Here is a 22,232-nt window from a genome sequence, read left to right on the forward strand (position 1 = left end):
GGTTTTCAGAGTTATAACCTCATAAAGGGACAGTGGTCAGAATTGTAAAAATTGGCCTTTCATTAATGTGCAAACCACCCTCGGGGCTTAAGGTGTTAAAGGACATTCGGATCATGGACAGTGAATGGTCCACACACTTTCCATTGCACATAGTTGGCACCTACAAGGTGCACCTTGGTTCTGCCCACTTGCGGGCGTGGGTAGGGCTGGACTTGCTTGTAAATAGTTAGCACCTTCTTAAATGTGCTTCCTACTGGTTTTACAAAAGAGGAGCTTTTACAGAGACTGATTCAAAAATAGACTGCTGCTAATCTTGTTGTGAGAACTGTTTTGTCTTACAGAGACCTGAAGAAAAACCCGTTGGTGTGGCAGAATTCCGGGTCTGGATACATGCCTTGTAGCCCGCCCAAACCAACGTTGGGGGTTGATAACAGGTCCCCCACATCGTTCTTGCTGTTACCACGTTAATAATTGACTTGAGTATTGATACTTTGCACTACCTCAGTAAAAGAAACTTGAATACTGTTTACCCCCTTAAAGGGAATGTTTAGTTGTTGCACTTGACAGAGTATATTAAGAGAGTTAATATAGGAGATAGAATTGAAAGCTGAAACTTGAATCTAGTTAGAATATAGCCGATAATGAGTATTGATATCCTGATACACTTTTGAATAAAATAAAGAGAATAAATTGAAGGAAAATGCAGCGAGCCCGTGGGGGTTGATAGACTGTTCTGCACTTGAAGAAGAATAAAAGTAATCAGATGTTGATTTGCACTTGAATAAAGATAGAACGTTTGCCTTTGCACTTGATAGATAGTATACCCATTCGGGTAATCGCATTTCATAGTAAGGCTGGTTTCACATTCGCGTTTCCCTGATCTGCGGACGGCTGCGGACTTCCTCCGTGAAGCTCCGCCCTTGGCCGCACCTCCGTTGCTAGCTTCTGCATGCGGCCCGCATGCGACCTACGTACCTATCTTTAACAATAGGTACGCAGGTCGTGCGGCTGTATGCAGAGACTGCCGCATGCGTCATTTTGACGATGCGGCGACCAGCGTAGGACGCAGCCTGTAGCATTTTTTTTTCCGCAACATCAAAACAACGCATGCGGCAGCCTCCACATACAGCCGCACGACCTGCGTACCTAATGTTAAAGATAGGTACGCAGGTCGCATGCGAGCCGCATGCAGAAGTAGGCGGAGCTAGCGGCGGAGGTGCAGCCGAGAGCGGGGTTTCACGGAGGAAGTCCGCAGCCTGCCGCAGCTCAGGGAAACGAGAATGTGAAACGAGCCTTAGTTAAGGTACTGTTTTGCTAAATTGTCCCATTTCTAAAAGTGAGCTCACAATGTAAATATGTTTTGTTATGCAATGTTCAAGAGTCCTCACCTCCCATAAAGGGAAGCATTAGTTATATTTATTTGTTTCATAGCATTTATAAAATTTGCATGTCTTTTGCTAACCTGTAACTGTTGTTTTCTTTTCCCAGTCCGGGAGTACTGGATTTAATGGGGGGGAGGGAGTGCAGCGCCACCAGGGTCCTGGTCGTTGCAGTAATGTCATGTTCCTCCAGGGGAGAGTGATGTTACGTTTGGAGGCAAAGAAGGACAACTGCATCCAGGTATCACAAACATGCAACACATTTCACACTCCAGGCCACCAGGGGGAGCTCCTGCTCCTATTAGGTCACTCCCCAGATAGATAAAACTGGTGACCTGTAGGGAAAGTTATTGAGTTGCTGGCTGAGCTTTGCTCAGGTAGTTGTTCCCTGACACGGGTGGGATCCTGTCAGAGATCGAAGGAGGATACAGAGCTGTGCATGCCCTAAGAGCTGCAGCTCCTAATAAGAGACACAGAACGGCATTGCAGAGAGGGTGAAGGAAGTCATAGCAAAAGGAGTGGATACCAGCAGGGGACCAGCCCTACAAAGGCTGCCTCCTTCTGAGGCGCAGAAGCCCGGTAGCTGGAACACCGAGGGAGGAACGACCCTTTATGCCTTGCTCCAGAGACCGGCAGGACAGCTAATTTCACATTACCTGTCCACCCTACACCCAGGAGGCACGGTGGCACCACTTAGAGGCTGGGGCATGATAGAGTCCCTATAAACCGCCTCAAGCCACCAGTCATACGAGTAGGTCCTATCCGGGGGACAGAGAGACATTACATCTGTGAGGACCTTATGTGAAGCCTTAGGCAGTAAGGAACTACAACACCATGGCGCTAGAGGAAGGTTACTGATTTCCACCTGGACAAGGGGACTCTGGACTTGCCTCCAAACCAGTCGGACTCTGCCTACCCTGTGGTCTGGTGCTCTGGTCTGTGGATTCCTAAGTCTTCAGTAAAGGTAAAGAGACTGCAACCTTGTGTCCTCGTTCTTCTCTGCGCCTCTCACCAACCACCATTTACATACAGGGAAGCCCTGAGGACATACTTCACCTGTGAGAAAGTATACCATCTAGCTGCCATAACATCACCCCAGCGGACCCCCTTAAAACAGTGTTGGTCACCCTGATCGAATACGAACATTTCCCCTTTAAAGACCTTTCCCTTTTACACGGACGTCCCAGGGCCATGGGCCAGGTCAGCCATCATGACATTCCCACTCGTGAACCGAAGGACCTGGTACAGAGTACCCTACGGCCCCATAGGAGTGTTCCATAAGCATATTTAACAAAGCCGTGTATCTAATCCTATCCTGTTACTGTCTGCCGAGCAGTGTATCTAATCCTATCCTGTGTGATACTGTCTGCTGAGTTATATATCTAATCATGTCATTTGGCACATCCTGTCGATGAGCTGTGTATTTAATCCTATCCTGTGTGATACTGACTGCTGAGCTGTGTATCTAATTCTATCCTATGTGATACTGTCTGCTGAGCCATGTATCTAATCCTATCCTGTGTGATTCTGTCTGCTGAGTCATATGTAATCACCTCCTTTGGCACATCCTGTTGCTGAGCTGTGTATCTAATCCTATCCTGTGTGATACCGTCTGCCGAGCTGTGTAGCTAATCCTCTCCTGTGTGATAGTCTGCTGAACCGTTTATCTAATCCTATACTGTGTGATACTGCGTGCTGAGCCGTGTATCTAATCCTATCCTGTGTGATACTGTCTGCTGAGCTGTGTATCTAATCCAGTGTGACACTGTCTGCTGAGCCATGTATCTAATCCTATTGTATGTAATACTGTCTGCTGAGCTGTGTATCTAATCCTATTGTGATACGGTCTGCTGAGAGGTGTATCGCTATCCTATACTGTGTGATACTGTCTGCTGAGCCATGTATCTAATCCTGTCCTGCGTGATACTGTCTGCTGAGCTGTGTATCTACTCCTATTCTGTGTGATACTGTCTGCTGAGCTGTTCATCTAATCCTATCCGGTGACTACCTCTTGAAGCTTATCAACAGAATGCCAAGAGTGTGCAAAGCAGTCATCAAAGCAAAAGGTGGCTACTTTGAAGAACCTAGAATATAAGACATATTTTCAGTTGTTTCACACTTTTTTGTTAAGTACATAATTCCACATGTGTTAATTCATAGTTTTGATGCCTTCAGTATGAATGTACTATTTTCAGTCATGTAAATACAGAAAAATCTTTAAATAAGAAGGCGTGTGGAATATATATATATATATATATATATATATATATATATATATAGATGGCCAGCCAATCATTGTAATGCCACTACTGAGACGGCTAAGGCATTATATTGACTTGAAGGTAATCCCCAGCATGTTTACTGGCTGTGTAAGACACCATACATGCAAAGTGGGGATTCAAACTTCAAATCTGAGCAGCGGCTAATGCTCAACGAGTATTTACAAGCATCCAGATACTCAAGTGATATCAGAGTATCACTGAGCATGTTCACTCATCCCTAGTAATTATCCTTTAATCATACGACTGTTATGTTTTTGTACAATTTGTCAATAACATATGTAGTGTCTCACATTCTGAGTTATTTTTGATGGTCAACAAAATACGATTTCTAGTAATTAATTTTTCACACTCTACTGTAGGTATGATAATGGTTTCTCGCTGTGTGAGATTTTTGATGTTTAAAGGGGATGGCCACTACTTGGACAACCCCTTCTCACCGGAAAAGGAAAGATTAATCCAGCTTCAACTCTACAAATCCAAGACATGTTTAAACTTATTATATTTTTACTTTGAAAAAATAAAGAATTAAGGTACCGTCACACTAAACGATATCGCTAGCGATCCGTGACGTTGCAGCGTCCTGGCTAGCGATATCGTTGTGTGTGACAGGTAGCAGCGATCAGGATCCTGCTGTGATATCGCTGGTCGTTGAAGAAAGTTCAGAACTTTATTTGGTCGTCAGACCGGCGTGTATCGTCGTGTTTGACACCAAAAGAAACGATGCCAGCGATGTTTTACACTGGTAACCAGGGTAAATATCGGGTTGCTAAGCGCAGGGCCACGCTTAGTAACCCGATGTTTACCCTGGTTACCAGTGTAAAATGTAAAAAAAACAAACAGCACATACTCACCTTCGTGTCCCCCGGCGTCCGCTTCCCACACTGACTGAGCGCCGGCCGTAAAGTGAAAGTACAGCACAGCGGTGACGTCACCGCTCTGCTGTTAGGGCCGGCGCTCAGTCAGTGCAGGAAGCGGACGCCGGGGGACGTGAGGGTGAGTATGTAGTGTTTGTTTTTTTTACATTTTACACTGGTAACCAGGGTAAACATCGGGTTACTAAGCGCGGCCCTGCGCTTAGCAACCCGATGTTTACCCTGGTTACCCGGGGACCTCGGCATCATTGGTCGCTGGAGAGCGGTCTGTGTGACAGCTCTCCAGGGACCAAACAGCGACGCTGCAGCGATCGGCATCGTTGTCGCTATCGCTGCAGCGTCGCTTAATGTGAAGGTACCTTTAGTCATATCAAAAAGTCTTTTTTTCTTTCTTGGTTGAAACATGTAGGAAAAATGTATTTAAAAATCACAGGGAACATAGGGAAAAGGCTAATAGAATACCAAATGTGTTTCAAAAGCATGTGCGTTCTTAAACTTGGTTCACTGTCTCCACTTTTGGACATATCAAACAATAAGAGTAAAGGTACCTTCACATTAAGCGACGCTGCAGCGATACAGATAACGATGCCGATCACTGCAGCGTCGCTGTTTGGTCGCTGGAGAGCTGTCACACAGACCGCTCTCCAGCAACCAACGATGCCGAGGTCCCCGGGTAACCAGGGTAAACATCGGGTTGCTAAGCGCAGGGCTGCGCTTAGTAACCCGATGTTTACCCTGGTTACCAGCGTAAAATGTAAAAAAACCCAAACACTATATACTTACCTTCGCATCCCCCGGCGTCCGCTTCCTGCACTGACTGAGCGCCGGCCCTAACAGCAGAGCGGTGACGTCACCGCTGTGCTGTACTTTCACTTTACGGCCGGCGCTCAGTCAGTGTGGGAAGCGGACGCCGGGGGACGCGAAGGTGAGTATGTGCTGTTTGTTTTTTTTTACATTTTACACTGGTAACCAGGGTAAACATCGGGTTACTAAGTGCGGCCCTGCGCTTAGTAACCCGATATTTACCCTGGTTACCAGTGTAAAACATCGCTGGCATCGTTGCTTTTGGTGTCAAACACGACGATAAACGCCGGTCTGACGATCAAATAAAGTTCTGAACTTTCTTCAACGACCAGCGATATCACAGCAGGATCCAGATCGCTGCTGCTTGTCAAACTAAACGATATGGCTAGCCAGGATGCTGCAACGTCACGGATCACTAGCGATATCGTTTAGTGTGACGGTACCTTAAGTCAGAGAGAAGTGGTGGCCCTAGCTTCCTGTTGATGTTCAATACATCCGAAGGCAGGAACAGTGAAGCCAGCGCTGATTTTGTAACAACCTCACATGAGCCTTGGGAACGTGAGTGCCAAGACCACTGGAACGACACTGGCACGGAAAGTGAGTATGAATATTTTTATTTGAAATATGACAAACATTAAAAATGACAAGGGGTTGTCCTAATAATGGACAACCCCTTTAGGAAATACATTTTTTGGTTAAAACATTTCCAACATTCTGATCATGAAAAAGGCTTCACCCCTTTGTGACTTTTCTGATGTTAAAGAGTTAATTTTAGTGCAAAATATTTCCTATATTATGAACATGAAAAAGGGTTCTCCCTTGTGTGAATTCTTTGGTGACGAGGAAGATATTTTGTTACAAAACATTTGCCACATTCTGAGCATGAAAAAGGCTTCTCCCCTGTGTGAGTTCGTTGGTGTATAACAAGATTGCATTTCTTGTTAAAATATTTCCCACATTCTAGACAGACAAAAGGTTTCTCCCCTGAGTGGGTTCTCTGGTGCTTAACCAAATCGGATTTATTTGTAAAACATTTCCCACATTCTGAACAGGAAAACGGCTTCTCCCCTGTATGGGTTCTCTGGTGCTTAACCAAAGCCGATTTTTAATTAAAACATTTCCCACATTCTGAACATGAAAAAGCCTTCTCCCCTGTATGGGTTCTTTGGTGTATAACAAGATTACATTTCTGATTAAAACATTTCCCACATTCTGAACAGGAAAAAGGATTCTCCTCCCCTGTGTGTGTTCTCTGGTGCATACCCAAATCTGATTTCTCCTTAAAACATTTCCCACATTCTGAACAGGAAAAAGGCTTCTCCCCTGTGTGGGTTCTCTGGTGCTTAACCAAAGACGATTTATGATTAAAACATTTCCCACATTCTGAACATGAAAAAGCCTTCTCCCCTGTGTGGGTTCTTTGGTGTCTAACAAGATGACATTTCTGATTAAAACATTTCCCACATTCTGAACAGGAAAAAGGATTCTCCTCCCCTGTGTGTGTGTTCTCTGGTGCATACCCAAATCTGATTTCTCCCTAAAACATTTCCCACATTCTGAACAGGAAAAAGGCTTCTCCCCTGTGTGGGTTCTGTGGTGCTTAACCAAAGCTGATTTGTTGTTAAAACATTTCCCACATTCTGAACATGAAAAAGATTTCTCCCCTGTGTGGGTTCTCTGGTGTCTAACCAAATATGATTTGTCGTTAAAACATTTCCCACATTCTGAACATGAAAAAGGTTTCTCCCCTGTGTGGATTCTCTGGTGCTGATCCAAATCTGATTTCTTATTAAAACATTTCACACATTCTGAACATGGAAAAGGCTTCTCCCCTGTGTGGGTTCTCTGGTGTATAACAAGATTACATTTCTGATTAAAACATTTCCCACATTCTGAACAGGAAAAAGGCTTCTCCCCTGTGTGGGTTCTCTGGTGCTTAACCAAAGCTGATTTGTTGTTAAAACATTTCCCACATTCTGAACATGAAAAAGGTTTCTCCCCTGTGTGGGTTCTCTGGTGCTTAACCAAATGTGATTTGTCGTTAAAACATTTCCCACATTCTGAACATGAAAAAGGTTTCTCCCCTGTGTGGGTTCTTTGGTGTCTAACAAGATGCGATTTGTGCTTAAAACATTTAACACACTTGGAACAAGAAAAACTTTTCTCCACTCTGTGAATTTTTGGATGTTTAGGAAAAGACTTTTTGATGGGAAAACTGTTTTCATATTCTGAACATGCAAATGGATTCTTTGATTTAGGAGTATTTCCATGTTCAGTGCTTATTTTGTGACTCTGATTTTCCTGAGTTGTCGCTAATGAGTCAGAAGACAGGACTTGTTTCAAAGGATCAGATGAGAGATCTTTGCTGTGAAGGGATGATGCGATATTTGGTGTAAAGGTGTTTACTTCATTTGTATCCACTGGGGTCTCAAAATCATCTGATTTAAAAATTGAAGATGTTAACTGTTCCTCTGATCTCTTGGTACAGTCATCTGCCAAGATATAAACCAATTATTATTTTTGAATAAAATATCTTTGAATGTCATTTCACATTTCTACTTAAACTGTCTGTAAAAATGACAAGTTATGTAAAAATACTGAATTCTTCATTAAGACAATGACAGTTCACAGTGTAATAGGAAATCTCAAAGGATGAACCAGTAGAGCGTGTTGTTGAACTGTTAATTCTGCCTCCAAATATGAAACAAAAAGCCTCAAAGAAACATTATGTTGCCGAACATAATACTAATAAAAACTTCTATTCATCTCACAAAAAAAAAACCAAAGTCCCCACTCAGGTCAATCATCTGTTAGTGGAAAAACAGAGGTTTCCACATTATTAGTTGCTTAAAGGCTCTTGAAAAGTAACATAATAATTGTATTTCTATAGTGTCGACATATTCCGAAGCACTTTACATTTTAGAGGGGACTTGTACAGACAATGGACATTAAGCATAACAAAGACAAAGATCAAAAGAGGTTCCTACAGAAATGAGGTCCCTGCTCACAAGCTTACAATCTATGAGGAAAAGAGGAGACACAAAAGGTGGATGGTAACGTTTGCCTTCATTCTTCGGACCAGCCAAAGTGTAAAAATCGGGTGTTCATGTAATGCTGCATGAACCGGTTATCAGCCTAAGTATGTAACAGTACAGACACATAGGGCTATTAAATGCATAAAGCATGTGAGAACATGATGCAAGGAACCTGGTTATGGTAAAAAAATTTCATTGGCAACACAGGGATATTTAGGTTAATGCGTTGAGACGGTAGGCCAGTCTGAACAAATGCATTTTGAGGGCACTCTTAAAACTGTGGGGATTGGGGATTAATCGTATTAACCTGGGTAGTGCATTCCGAAGAATTGGCGCAGCACGTGAAAACTCTTGGAGACGGGAGTGGGAGGTTCTGATTATTGAGGATGCTAACTTCAGGTCATAAGCAGAATGGAGGGCACGGGTAGGGTGGTAGACTGAGATGAGGGAGGAAATGTAGGGTGGTGGTGAGCCATGGATTGCTTTGTGGATGTAGGTAATAAGTGTGTACTGGATGCTGGAGTGGATGGGTAACCAGTGTAATGACTGGCACAAGGTAGAGGCATAGGTGTAACGATTGGTGAAGAATATGATCCTGGCTGCAGCATTCAAGACAGATTGGAGAGGGGAGAGTTTGGTAAGTGGGAGACCGATTAGTAGAGAGTTGCAATAGTCCAGATGAGAATGGATAAGAGAAACAGTGAAAGTTTTTGTAGTCGAAAGGAAGAAAGGGTTGAATTCTATAAATGTTTTTGAGGTGCAGATACATGGCTTCCATTAACCAATCCATCAATAACCACTCTCCCAAAGTCAAATATCCTTGTTGCTTCTGAGCCTTTCAGTGTGCCCAAACCACATATAGCATCCATGTATATGGCATTACTATAGTGAGAAGAACCCACTTAATTTACGATGTGTGTGTTTCCTGGAGCACAATCTGGGCACTCTGTGTTGGGTAATAAAATGGCATATTGGCATTTTTTTTTCTCCCACATCCACTGCGTGCTAATTTCCGGAAAGTGCCTGTGGAATCAAAAATAGTCACTACTCCAATAGATTATCTCAGGGTTAAAATTTCTAAAATGGAGTCACTTTATGGGGATTTCTACTACTCTGGTTTTCTGAATTTTTCTCATATTAGGGCTTCTGCAGATGCTGTCACATCTCTTCTGAGATCTGCTCCTAGGATGTCTGTGTCATGTCGGACGCTGTTAAGACCAGGTCGTTCGACAGACAGCGGTAATTCCGCTTTTGACCACTATGCGCTCATTGGCGTCGGCTAGGTTTTACCTAGATGCTCCGGGGTTAATTTATCTGCTGCTCGGATTGGAAGCTGGGCCATGCCCACTGCCTTTAAATAGTTCTCCTGAACATAGGGCGTCGCCGATTATAGCTTCTGTCTTATCCGTTGTTATCTCGGTCTGGAGTGGAGAGCTGGTTGTTGGAGAATCGTTGCTGGTGGTGTATTTTCCTTTGTCTTATTTACTACTTCCTATATTTGTATTCATTTTGCCCTGCACATTTATAGTGTATTCCTGATTGACTGTGGCGTGGTGTATATTTTCCTTTATCCTTGTCTGTTCTAACTGTGGGTATTGGTCTATTGCATTCACTGGGTGGTGGGCGAAGGTTTTCAGTTCAGGGCTGAATCAGGAGACAGGGAGAGGGTGGAACCCTGGACATGCACACCATCAGTGTAAACTTCAGGTAGAGGGTCAGTCAGGATTTCCCTAGTCTGAGGGAAATTTCAGGGGCCCGGGTTATTAGCTCTCGCCCACCTAGTCTCCCCGTGACATTATAATCAGCCATAACAAAAAAAAAAAAGGAAGTCTTTTTTTTCTTCTCTTCCCTCATGGATTTTATGACTTCCATAACCCAGCAGTTGGAGGTGCTGTCCCTACAGGTCACTGAGTTGAGGGGAGCAGTGCAGCAACAGGGACTAGCAGTATCTAATATACAAGCTGGAGCGACAGGAGGAGTTAATGAGCCCAAGTTTCATTTACCTGAAAAATTTGCTGGAGAACGCAGTAAATTTGTTTCTTTTCGTGAAGCTTTCAAACTGTATTTCCGTATGCGCCCGATCTCCTCCGGTAATGAGGCTCAGCGTGTGGGCCTGGTGTTGTCATTGTTAAGCGGGGATCCCCAAGCATGGGCATTTTCGTTGCCGTCTGCTGAATTTAACTCAGTGGAGAGTTTCTTTTCTGCTCTAGGACACATTTACGACGATCCAGACAGAATGGCTCTAGCATAATCTAAGTTACGGACTATTTGCCAGGGGGAGCGTGTTGCAGAGGATTACTGTTCTGATTTTCGCCGCTGAGCGGTTGACACTCAATGGAATGAGCCTGCGCTGCGGAGTCACTTTATTCATGGAGTTTCTAATAGGGTTAAAAAAGCCCTCCTGATGTACGAGACTCCTGCTTCACTAGATTCCGCTATAAGTCTTGTTGTCCGCATTGATCGCCGTTTGCGTCAGGGGAATCATGAGTCGCCGCCTGTGGGTGAAGGTTTAGGTTCACGTGAGGTTGCTGCAGGTGAGCCCACGGAATCTATGCAAATCGCAGGGGTGTCACATATTAAGAACCGTACCCCTGTACTCAGGAAGCAGGGAGCCTGTTTTTTCTGTGGTAAAACTGGTCATTTTATTAATATCTGTCCTCTGCTGTTAAAGAAAAACGCAACGGCGGAAAACTTCTAAGCTCAGAGGGTGTGGAGGAGTCCAATCTGAGCTTATGTATATCCTCCATGATGGTTTCTCAGTGCATGCTCCCTGCCAAAGTTGTTGTCGCTGGCAGAGAGATACCAATCACTGTTTTTGTGGATAGTGGTTCTGCCACAAATCTCATTGATGAGGAGTTTGCGCGCACTGCTGGTTTTAGGATTGAAAAACTGCCTCATCCTATCCACGTGGTCACCATCAATTCTGCTCCTCTCCCACAGGGGGAGATTACAGAGTTTGTGGCTGAGGTTAAACTCCACATTGGGGTTCTTCATTTCGAGCAGGTCACATGTAAGGCGCTCAAGAGTCTTCCGGCATAATTGTTTCTGGGTTTTCCATGGTTGTCTACACACAACCCGGTTATTGACTGGAAAACTCAGGACATAATCCAGTGGAGTGATTTCGGTCAGGAGAATTGCCTGGCCACATGTGTGTCCGCTGTGACCAAGCGTTCCTGAGTCACTTCAGGATTATGCAGATGTGTTCTCTGAGAAGGGTTGTTCAGAGTTGCCACCACACCGCCCCTATGACTGTTCTATCAGTTTTAAACCAGGGGCCAAGTTGCCTAAAGCAAGGATGTTTAACATCTCCGGTCCGGAGAGACAAGCGCTCAAGGATTACATTTCTGAAAGTTTGAGCAAAGGGCACATCAGGCCTTCTTCCTCACCAGTGGCAGCGGGGTTCTTCTTCGTTAAGAAGAAAGATGGGGGATTACGGCCGTGTCTGGATTTCAGGGAGTTAAACCAGATTACGGTTCGTGATCCATACCCTAATCCATTGATACCGGATTTGTTCAACCAGGTGGCAGGTGCTAAGTGGTTTACCAAGCTTGACCTCAGGGGGGCATACAACCTCATAAGAGTCCATCAAGGTGATGAGTGGAAGACGGCTATTAATACCCCTGAGGGTCATTTTGAAAATTTGGTGATGCCATTTGGGTTGACTAACGCACCTGCAGTGTTCCAACATTTCATAAATGATGTGTTCTCGCATGTTTTGGGGAAATTCGTTATTGTGTACCTTGATGACATCCTCATATATTCTTGCGACCGTGATACTCATTTAGATCATGTCAGGCAGGTGTTACAGCTTCTCAGAGAGAATAAGCTGTATGCTAAACTTGAGAAATGTGTATTTTCTGTTCAAGAGTTGCCTTTCTTGGGTTATATTGTGTCTGCTTCTGGGTTTAAAATGGATGCCGCTAAGGTGCAAGCGGTGCTGCATTGGGAACGTCCTGATAACCTGAAAGCACTTCAGCGGTTCCTTGGGTTTTCTAACTACTATAGGAAATTTATCAAGGATTTTTCCATCATTGCTAAACCGCTAACTGACATGACTAAAAAGGGTACCAATTTCTCCGTTTGGCCTGAGGCTGCTGTGTGCGCATTTGAATCTCTTAAAAACAGGTTTGTTTCGGCTCCCATTCTGGTGCAGCCAGATGTATCAAAACCTTTTGTGGTGGAAGTCGATGCGTCTGAGGTTGGTGTGGGGTCGGTGTTGTCACAAGGCTCATCCTTGAGCGGTTTGCGTCCGTGCACCTATTTTTCCATGAAACTGTTGTCTGCCGAACGTAACTACGATATCGGCAACAGGAGTTGTTGGCAATCAAGTTGGCCTTTGAGGAATGGCGACACTTCTTGGAGGGGTCGGTTCATCAGGTTACGGTTATTACCGACCATAAGAATTTGCTTTATTTGGAGTCTGCCAAGCGTCTGTCCCCCAGGCAGGCTCGCTGGGCATTGTTTTTCACGCAGTTCAACTTTGTTGTCACTTACAGACCTGGTTCTAAAAACACGAAGGGGGATGCTCTGTCCAGGTGTTTTCCGGGGGGGAACCTCGGGAGGATCCAGTACCCATCCTCCAAAAGTTTGTTGTGGTTTCGGCTCTCACTACCGAGGTTGAGGCTGAGATTGCCGAGGCTCAGGAAGAGGTACCATCTGAGCTTCCCATCAACAAAACGTTTGTACCGCTTCATCTCCGCTCAAAGGTTTTGGCGGAGCATCATGATACTGTCCTGGCTGGCCATCCAGGGGTTAGGGGTACCTTGGAGTTGGTGTCACGTCGGTTTTGGTGGCCCAAGATACGACAGGACGTGGTCTCATACGTGTCGGCTTGCACCACGTGTGCTAGGACTAAGACGCCCCGCTCCCGTCCTGTTGGCACACTACTTCCTCTCGAGGTACCTAGTAAGCCATGGACGGAAATCTCCATGGATTTTATCACTGACTTGCCTTCCTCAGCTGGGAACACGGTCATCTTGGTGATTGTTGATCGGTTCTCAAAAATGTCGCACTTTGTGTCTTTGCCTTCGTTACCTAACGCTAAGACTCTGGCTCAGGTATTTGTGCAGGAAGTGGTCAGACTTCATGGGGTTCCGTCTGACATCGTTTCTGATAGGGGGTCTCAGTTTGTGGCAAAATTTTGGAAAGCATTTTGCTCACGGCTGGGGATCAAGTTGTCTCATTCTTCAGAGTTTCATCCTCAGTCGAATGGTCAGACCGAGCGTATGAATCAAAATTTGGAACAGTACTTACGCTGCTTTGTCTCTGATAACCAGGAGGAGTGGTTGACGTTCCTTCCTTTGGCTGAGTTTGCCATCAATAATCACCGCCAGGAGTCATCTGGGGAGTCTCCGTTTTTTTGTGTTTAGGGGTCTTCATCCTCAATTTTGTACTTTGAGTCAGAGGGGCTCTTCCGGCGTCCCGGAGGAAGACCAGTTAGGAGCACAATTGTCATCAGTCTAGAGGAGAGTTAAACAGCGCCTGTTGAGTGTGGGTGCCAGGTACAAACGTGTGGCTGACAGTAGACGTGTGCCAGGTCCGGACCTGAGTGTGGATGACTGGGTGTGGTTGTCCACAAAAAACATAAGACTCAAGATACCATCCCTTAAATTGGGTCCATGGTTTATTGGTCCGTTTAGGGTCACCGCCGTCATTAACCCAGTAGCGTACCGATTGGAGCTTCCTACGGTGTATAAGATACACAACGTGTTCCACAGGTCTCTTCTAAAGAAGGTGGTAGGTTCTGTGGACACGGCGCCTATGCCACCTCCAGTCTTGGTGGATGGTAATTTTGAATTTGAAGTCTCCAAGGTTGACTCTCGTGTAGTGCGCCGCACTTTACAGTACTTGGTACACTGGCGTGGTTATGGGCCTGAGGAGAGGTCCTGGGTACCAGCCTCGGATGTTCATGCGGATCGGCTGGTCAGGTTTTTTCCCCGCCGCCATCTGGACAAGCCGGGTCCTATAAGCCGTGGGGGCCCTGGGGTCCCTCGTAGAAGGCGGGGTACTGTCATGTCGGACGCTGTTCAGACCAGGTCGTTCGACAGACAGCGGTAATTCCGCTTTTGACCACTATGCGCTCATTGGCGTCGGCTAGGTTTTACCTAGATGCTCCGGGGTTAATTTATCTGCTGCTCGGATTGGAAGCTGGGCCATGCCCACTGCCTTTAAATAGTTCTCCTGAACATTGGGCGTCGCCGATTATAGCTTTTGTCTTATCCGTTGTTATCTCGGTCTGGAGTGGAGAGCTGGTTGTTGGAGAATCGTTGCTGGTGGTGTATTTTCCTTTGTCTTATTTACTCCTTCCTATATTTGTATTCATTTTGCCCTGCACATTTATAGTGTATTCCTGATTGACTGCGGCGTGGTGTATATTTTCCTTTATCCTTTTCTGTTCTAACTGTGGGTATTGGTCTATTGCATTCACTGGGTGGTGGGCGGAGGTTTTCAGTCTAGGGCTGAATCAGGAGACAGGGAGAGGGTGGAGCCCTGGTCATGCACACCATCAGTGTAAACTTCAGGTAGAGGGTCAGTCAGGATTTCCCTAGTCTGAGGGAAATTGCAGGGGCCCGGGTTATTAGCTCTCGCCCACCTAGTCTCCCCGTGACAGTCTGCTTTTGTCACCAGGCGTGTCCATTCACATGGCAGGCGGGGCTGGTAATGGGGTAAACGCTGGAACCTTAAGCTCTGGATGATGAAGGCTCAGTTCAGTCACTAAGATTAGGGTGCCTGGGGCAAGTAGTGCAATTCAGTGTGGCAGTATGGGTGTATGTGCTGTCCAGCTGAAGTAATCTTCACCCTGATTCGGCCAATTGCATAGCACCATATTCTACGAAAGCTCGAAGCATATTGAAAGAAGCTACCAGATACAGCCTTGTTCTCCTCTGGTTCAGTTCTCTATTCATAGCTCCCGGCATGTGTATTTGTATCCTGTTGTGATCACAGCCTTGTTGCTGACTACTATTGCGTCTTCTGATTTTGTAATTTCTCTGCCTTACTGGTTCTGACCCAGCCACCTAACTATTGTTCTTTCCATTTTACCCCAACAAACAGCAGGCAACACTATCGCCCAAGCCTGGGTGGTCTCTCTATTAGTCCAGATCCATTTAGAGTTGTTAATTCGTGATGAGTAAGACAATCTTGGGATCAGGAAAATGGAGTAGATAGCGCCAAGCCTGTTCTTAGTGGCCATCTTTTGAGCTGCCAGGTGGTCACAAACACTGTTCCCAATACACTGTCTGCAAACTATTCCAGTAAGATCTGGATTCAAATAGCTAAATGGCGCTCCTTCCCTTCTCAACCCTGAAATGTGCCCAGATTGTAGTGCACAAGCGTATATATAGGGTATTGTCAGGTTGAACCAAGGGAGGTCAGGTGAACCAAGGTCAGTGCTGGGAAATCAGTGGGGAATCGGAACGAAAAACAAGAGTATGCTCAGGTCAAAGCCGAGAGTCAGATACCGGGAGAGCGAGGAAGGTACCAGGGGAACAGGCAAAACGGGCAGTTGCAAGACGAAGCAGGAGTCAATACCAGGCGAACAACAAACGGTACAGAATCAGCAGACAAGCACAAAACGGGAACAGACCAGGTCAGAAACAGGGGGATCACACAAAAGCATGCACAAGGCACAAGCTCTCAAGGGTCAACTAACTCAGCCGAGGGAAGGAGTATCACTGACAAACGGACAGCCCAAGAGAGGCTATTTAAAGCCCTCCCAAAGCCAGAGGAAGGCACCAAGATTAACGCCAGAAGCACTAGACAAAACTTCATAAAGACCATGACAGTACCTGGCATGAAACGCCCGAACCAGACGATCGTTGCTTACAGACAGGGCATGGACCCAAGATCGACCCTATGGACCATACCCCTTTCAGTGTACCAGATAATACAAGGAGTGACGTACAAGACGAGAATCTGCAATGTGTTCAACCTCATATTCTATGTGACCCTCCAAAAACACCAGAGGAACAGCTGACACAGAATCCTCCTCAACATGAACCAAGGGTTTTAAAAAGGACTTGTGGAACACATTGGAAATCTTGAATGAGGGATTAACTATTTCCACGTTTTCATATGGACCAATGAACTTTGGACCCAACTTAGCTGACGGAACCTTGAGTTTAATATTCCACGTGGAAAGCCAAACCTTTTCTACAACCTGAAATGTACGACCCGAGACTCTCTTCTTGTCTGCGAAGAACTTATACCTATCCTGAGCTTTGGAGATATTACGACAGACCTCAGCCCACAGATTTTTTAAACGCTGTATAGACCCCTCTGCCCCAGGACAACCCGAATCCAAGCGGGAAAATTCCCCAAAGTGTGGACTGAACCCATAGTTAACCAGGAATGGGGACATACTGGTGTACTGACTCACGTGGCTGTTGAAGGCGAGCTCAGTAAGGCAACGAATCACACAGATCATCCTGCTCAACAGAGGCCAAACATTTAAGAATTTGCTCAAGGTACTCATTGGTGCGTTCAGTCTGACCATTACTCTCAGGGTGGTACACAGAAGAAAGACAATGTAATGCCCAATTTTTTACAGAACGCTCTCCAGAACCTAGCTACAAATTGCACACCTATGTCAGACACCACATTCATGGGTACCCTAATGCAGGTGGACCACGAGCTGCACAAACAGCTTGGACAAGGTTTCAGCAGAGGGTAATGCGGATAAAGGGTACAAAGTGGGCCTTCTTGGAAAACGTGTCCACCACCACCCACACAACGGTATTACCCCTGGAAGGAGGGAGATTGGTGATAAAGTCCATGGACAGATGAGCCCATGGTCTATCAGGAACTGACAAAGACATCAGTTCCCCTGCCGGCCGGCTATGAGAGCTCTTAGAATGGGCACAAACCCCACATGCAGATACAAATTTTTTTTACATCCATACCCAACGAGGGGAACAAAAAAACTCTAGCCACGACCACTCACATGCCCGAAATTCCAGGATGAGCACTCAGCCTAGACTAATGAAACTCTTTAAGGAGTCTACACTGAAATTGTTCCGGGACAAACAATTTACCTCCCGGCAAAGAGACAGGAGCAAGAGACTGGTCTTCAACAATCTCTCTCCCTAGCTCCGACGAGACCTCAGCCACCACCACAACGGGATGAAGAATGGAGGACGGTAGTTCGGGGGGGAGACACAGAATCAAAATTTCGAGATAACGCATCAGCTTTGACATTTTTGGACCCAGGACGAAAAGGAATGGAAAACAAACCGAGAAAAAAAAAAAGCAACCAGCAGGCCTGTCTGGGGGTCAATCTTTTAGCAGACTCAATAAACAGCAAATTTTTATGATCAGTAATCACAGTGATCGGAAGAATCGCCCCTTCCAAAAAGTGCCTCCATTCTTCAAATGCCAATTTGACCACAAGACGCTCTCTATTTCCCACATCGTAATTTCTTTAAGCTGAAGAGAACTTCCTGGAAAAGAAGGCACATGGCTTGAGATTGATCAAAGTGGCATGTCCTTGGGACAACACTGCTCCCACCCCCACCTCAGAAGCATCCACCTCCACATTTAAAGGTTTGGATGAGTCTGGCTGGACCAAAATCGGAGCGGACATAAAAAAAATGTCAGCGTCAAATAGGAGTCCTTGACAGATACAGACCAATTTTTTTACATCCACACGCTTGTGTGTGAGATCAGTAAGCGGCTTGACCACCTGTGAAAACCCCTTAATAAATTTTCGGTAATAATTGGCGAATCCCAAGAAGCGCTGAAGACCCATAAGATCCAGGTTTTGGACCCAGTGAACAATAGCCTGCACCTTCTTGGGATTCATGCGAAACCCCTCACATGACACAATCAGTCCAAGAAAAGACAGCTCTTGTACAAAAAACAAACATTTCTCCATTTTGGCGAACAATTGATTTTGCCTGAGTCTTTGGAGAACAGTTCGTACATGTAACAGATGGGTATGACTATCAGGGAAGAACACCAAAATGTCATCAAGGTAGATAACTACAAAATGGCCTATAAAGTCAGCAAACACCACATTAATGAAATTTTGAAATATAGCGGGAACATTTGTAAGACCAAATGGCATAACCAGATTTTCAAAGAGTCCCTCAGATGTGACAAACGCAGTTTTCCACTCATTCCCCTCCCAAATCCTTATCAGATTCTAGGCTCCCCGAAGGTCTAGTTTGGGGAACCAACTCAATGACACAATCAAAAGGTCTATGTGGCGGTAAGACCTCGGCCTCGCTTTCAGAGAATGAGTCTTCAAAGTGTTTTAGGTACTCCGGAATACCGTCCAGACCAACAGACGACACAGAGACAGGTTTTACAGATTTAGTCAACAATGCAGATTTATAACATTGACCGACACAGTTAGGACCCCACTGAATAATTTCCCCAGTCTCCCAATTGATGACTAGGTTGTGGGGTAACAACCAGGACAACCCCAATACCAATTCAGCAGGCAGATCTTTCAAAACAAAACAACTTATTTTTTCAACAGTGACTGAGCCCACCTTGAGTGAAAAGACCTCCGAAACATAGAAAATCCCTTCTTTGGTGAGAGGAGTCAATGGCCACCACTTTAACCGGAGACTCCAGCCTAACAGTCCCCATCTTATATTGAGATATCAAACGGGAGTCAATCAACTTGATGGACAAACCGCAATCAACAAAAGCTGTAGAAAAATAAGGTCAACTGTCCACCAGCAGTACCACTTGCAACAAAACCTTTGAAAATGAGGAAGCATGTACCTGAGGTTCTTGCGTGGTCTCCTCGATCACCACCCAGACCTAGTCATTTCCCGACACCTTGGCTGATGAGGGATGGGAGGGACAGTCCTTCCTCCAATGTCCAAATTCCACACAATAGAAGCACAGCTGCTTCTCGCAACGGCGTCTCCTTTCTTTCTCCTTAAATGTGACGGCACCCACCTCCATAGCCTCAGATACGATAATGGCTTAACTCCCACTGGGGAACAACGGGGTTCCCAATTGCATCACACCCCTCACCCGCAGCCTAAGGTTAGCCTGGGTCATGGTATCCTCCAGAGAATCAGGTGGGGGATGTAAGGCAAAGGCATCCTTTAAACGCTCTGACAGACTTCTGCAGAATAAGCCCCTGAGGGCGGCGTCACCCCAAGAATCTTCAGCAGCCCAGCTTTTGAACTCCGAGCAAAACCACTCGACTGAATGCCTCCCGACACACACTCATGACCATATCCTCAGCCAGAGGGCCTCAAAAAATGCATCCACAGACATTCTCTCAGGGGCAGTGGAAGTGAGAGAAAAAGCCCAAGCCTGAGGGGATCCTCTTAACAGAGATATTATGACCCCATCCTCTGACTTTCATCCCTTGAAGAGCAGGTTTTTAACGAGAAAAAAAGTTTACATCACTCCTCGAAGACTCTAAATTTCTCTTTGTCTCCAGAGAAGGTGTCTGGCAACTTCACCGGAGGTTCAGGAGGAATCAAAGTAACATCTCTGGCACCCACCCCCTGGACTTCTGATGACAAAGTCCCTTTCGCCGTATCAATCACCTGCTGCTGAGACTGAAGAAGAGCTTGCTGCTCAACATTCAGTTTATGTATCATCTGAGTCAGATGTTTCACCTGCTCATAAAGAGTGTGCACAGGATACATAATATCCAAATGCACCCGGAAAATGTATTTGGGTCAGTGATAATATCAGAAACACCGCGACTGATGCACAGATCGGATTAGTACACATGTTCAACCTGGGTACTGGGTTACCAGGTTCTTATTGCACGGAGGGTTTGCCGGGACGGACGTGACCACCAGCATGCAGGACCTGTGACACGTGACCGTAGAGGGAGGGTCAGGGGCGGAGCCAACCAGCAAGCTCCCAGAGGACATATCGGAGAGCGGTGGGATCGGCAGGGCTGAGGGGAGGTCAGGCGAACCAAGGTCAGATACAGGGAGAGTGACGGAGGTACCAGGGGAACAGGCAAAACGGGCAGTCACAAGATAAAGCAGGAGTCAATACCAGGCGAAGAACAAATGGTACAGAATCAGCAGACAAGAGCAAAACAGGAACATACAAGGTCAGAAACAGGGGGATCACACGAAAGTATGCACAAGGACTCAAGGGTCAACTAACTCAGCCGAGGGCAGGAGTATCAGTGACAAACGGACAGCCCAAGAGAGGCTATTCAAAGCCCTCCCAAAGCCAGAGGGTGGCCACCAAGATTAACCCCAGAAGCACTAGACAAAACTTTATACAGACCATAAGATGGTGGTTCTTGGCAATCTAAACTATCATAAGGGCCAATATTTTCTGTCAAATGAGTTTCAAGAAGAAATATTAGATAGTGAAAGATACGAGTAGAGAAAGTATTAGCACCCCCATTTCAGGAGAGATTATGCAGTAATCAGAATTCCTTGGAATGAAAACATAATGGAATTGATGATGTGGAGTGAATCCATGAAACCAGGGCTCGAGCCATACCAATACATCTTTTGAAGGCATAAATAAATGTATGTTACAGCCACCAGTCATGCACAGCTTAGAGATATATCATGGCACAGGTGTAATATATTTTATGTAGTTTGTCGTGATCCTGTTTGTTGGTTGGTTTTAAAAGAAAATGAAAAGTCAGGATAAAGGGAAACTCTATTGTTATTGTACAGAAATTCACACTTGACCTCTCTGCACATTTAGTGTTGTCGATTTTAGAAAGTGAAGTTCAGCCAGAAAGACTGGACTTGGTCTTGTAGGGACCATGAGAACTTTCAGTAGCACAGAAATGAGAGAAGGTAGATTCATCCAATAAGATATCTGCGTTCTAGGAAGGTAACAGCATCATTACTTTCCGCTTTCTCTTACAGGCCCATCATAATATTTTTCTTCAAATTATTTTTTAACTTGTCAGTACATTCTACGTTTGAGGTTATTTGTCTTTGTAGTTTACAGATCTGGGCAGGTTACGGTCAGCATCTCCTAATTTCAGGGGGTAGGTGGATATTCCAGGCTATATGTTCTACAGAAAAGGGCTTTTAATGCCCAAAGTCATTTGAACAGTTTTGGAGAATGTTGTGATCTAGAGACAAAATAGTGATCACACGATGGTGTAGGCCAGCCGTGTCACAACTGATAAAGCAGCCACAGCCGGTGACCGAGAAGAATCTGTAACTTCTCTGCATTTAGAGATTACTACTCAGCAGCACGGTGGCTCAGTGGATAGCACTGCAGCCTTGCAGCGCTGGAGTCCTGGGTTCATATCCCACCAAGGACAACATCTGAAAGGAGTTTGTATGTTCTCCCCTTGTTTGCGTGGGTTTCCTCTGGGTACTCTGGTTTTCTCCCACATTCCAAAGACATACTGATAGGGAATTTAAATTGTGATCCCCATTGGGGACAGCGATAATAATGTATGCAAACTGTAAAGTGCTGCGGAATATGTTAGCGCTATATAAAAATAAAGATTATTATTATTACTGCTCACCTGGGTAGTCACATGAAGGAATCTCCTCTTTAGACTGCTCATCGACCCTCACATATGTCTCTATAGTATTAATATGGGTCAGATCTTCACCCTGAAAAAATATTGTAAAAGTCACCGACAGATGGAGAAGTCACATCTATGATCAGCTCTAATCTCCACCATTCTCATTACACAAATATAACACATATAATAGGCAGGGAGGAGGGACAGGGGGTCTCCACGTGGGTAGCATCTAGCTGGAATCCAAGCGAGTTTGCTAAAATGTGTCTGGTGGGTGCCAAACCTGCTGGTGCATTCAGCAAACGTTTCCGGCACACCGACCAGTTAAAATGAAAAAAGTTTATTTGGACACAATTAAAAATAAAACAATAAAAACAACATGACGCGGTTCTGGCGCAAAGGTGCGCCCTTAGTCAGGT

At 45.4% G+C, this 22,232-nt stretch overlaps 2 protein-coding genes across 2 annotated transcripts in view; both read right to left on the reverse strand.

Moving 5' to 3' along the window:
• The window catches only part of LOC143767521 (uncharacterized), a 66,188-nt gene that overhangs the window by 37,194 nt on the left and 6,762 nt on the right, over positions 1–22,232 (reverse strand). The gene's annotated exons all lie outside the window — the stretch shown is intronic.
• Positions 5,936–22,232, reverse strand: part of LOC143767522 (uncharacterized) — a 254,632-nt gene continuing 238,335 nt past the window's right edge. The window contains exons 4-5 of the mRNA XM_077255927.1: positions 21,814–21,904; positions 5,936–7,829 (exon numbers count right to left, since the gene is read on the reverse strand). Coding sequence (XP_077112042.1) covers positions 6,298–7,829; positions 21,814–21,904 — 1,623 coding nt within the window. The 3' untranslated portion in view covers positions 5,936–6,297. The remainder of the gene's footprint in view (positions 7,830–21,813; positions 21,905–22,232) is intronic.

This window comes from Ranitomeya variabilis, chromosome 4 (assembly GCF_051348905.1).
Source record: "Ranitomeya variabilis isolate aRanVar5 chromosome 4, aRanVar5.hap1, whole genome shotgun sequence".
Taxonomy (NCBI): Eukaryota; Metazoa; Chordata; class Amphibia; order Anura; family Dendrobatidae; genus Ranitomeya; species Ranitomeya variabilis.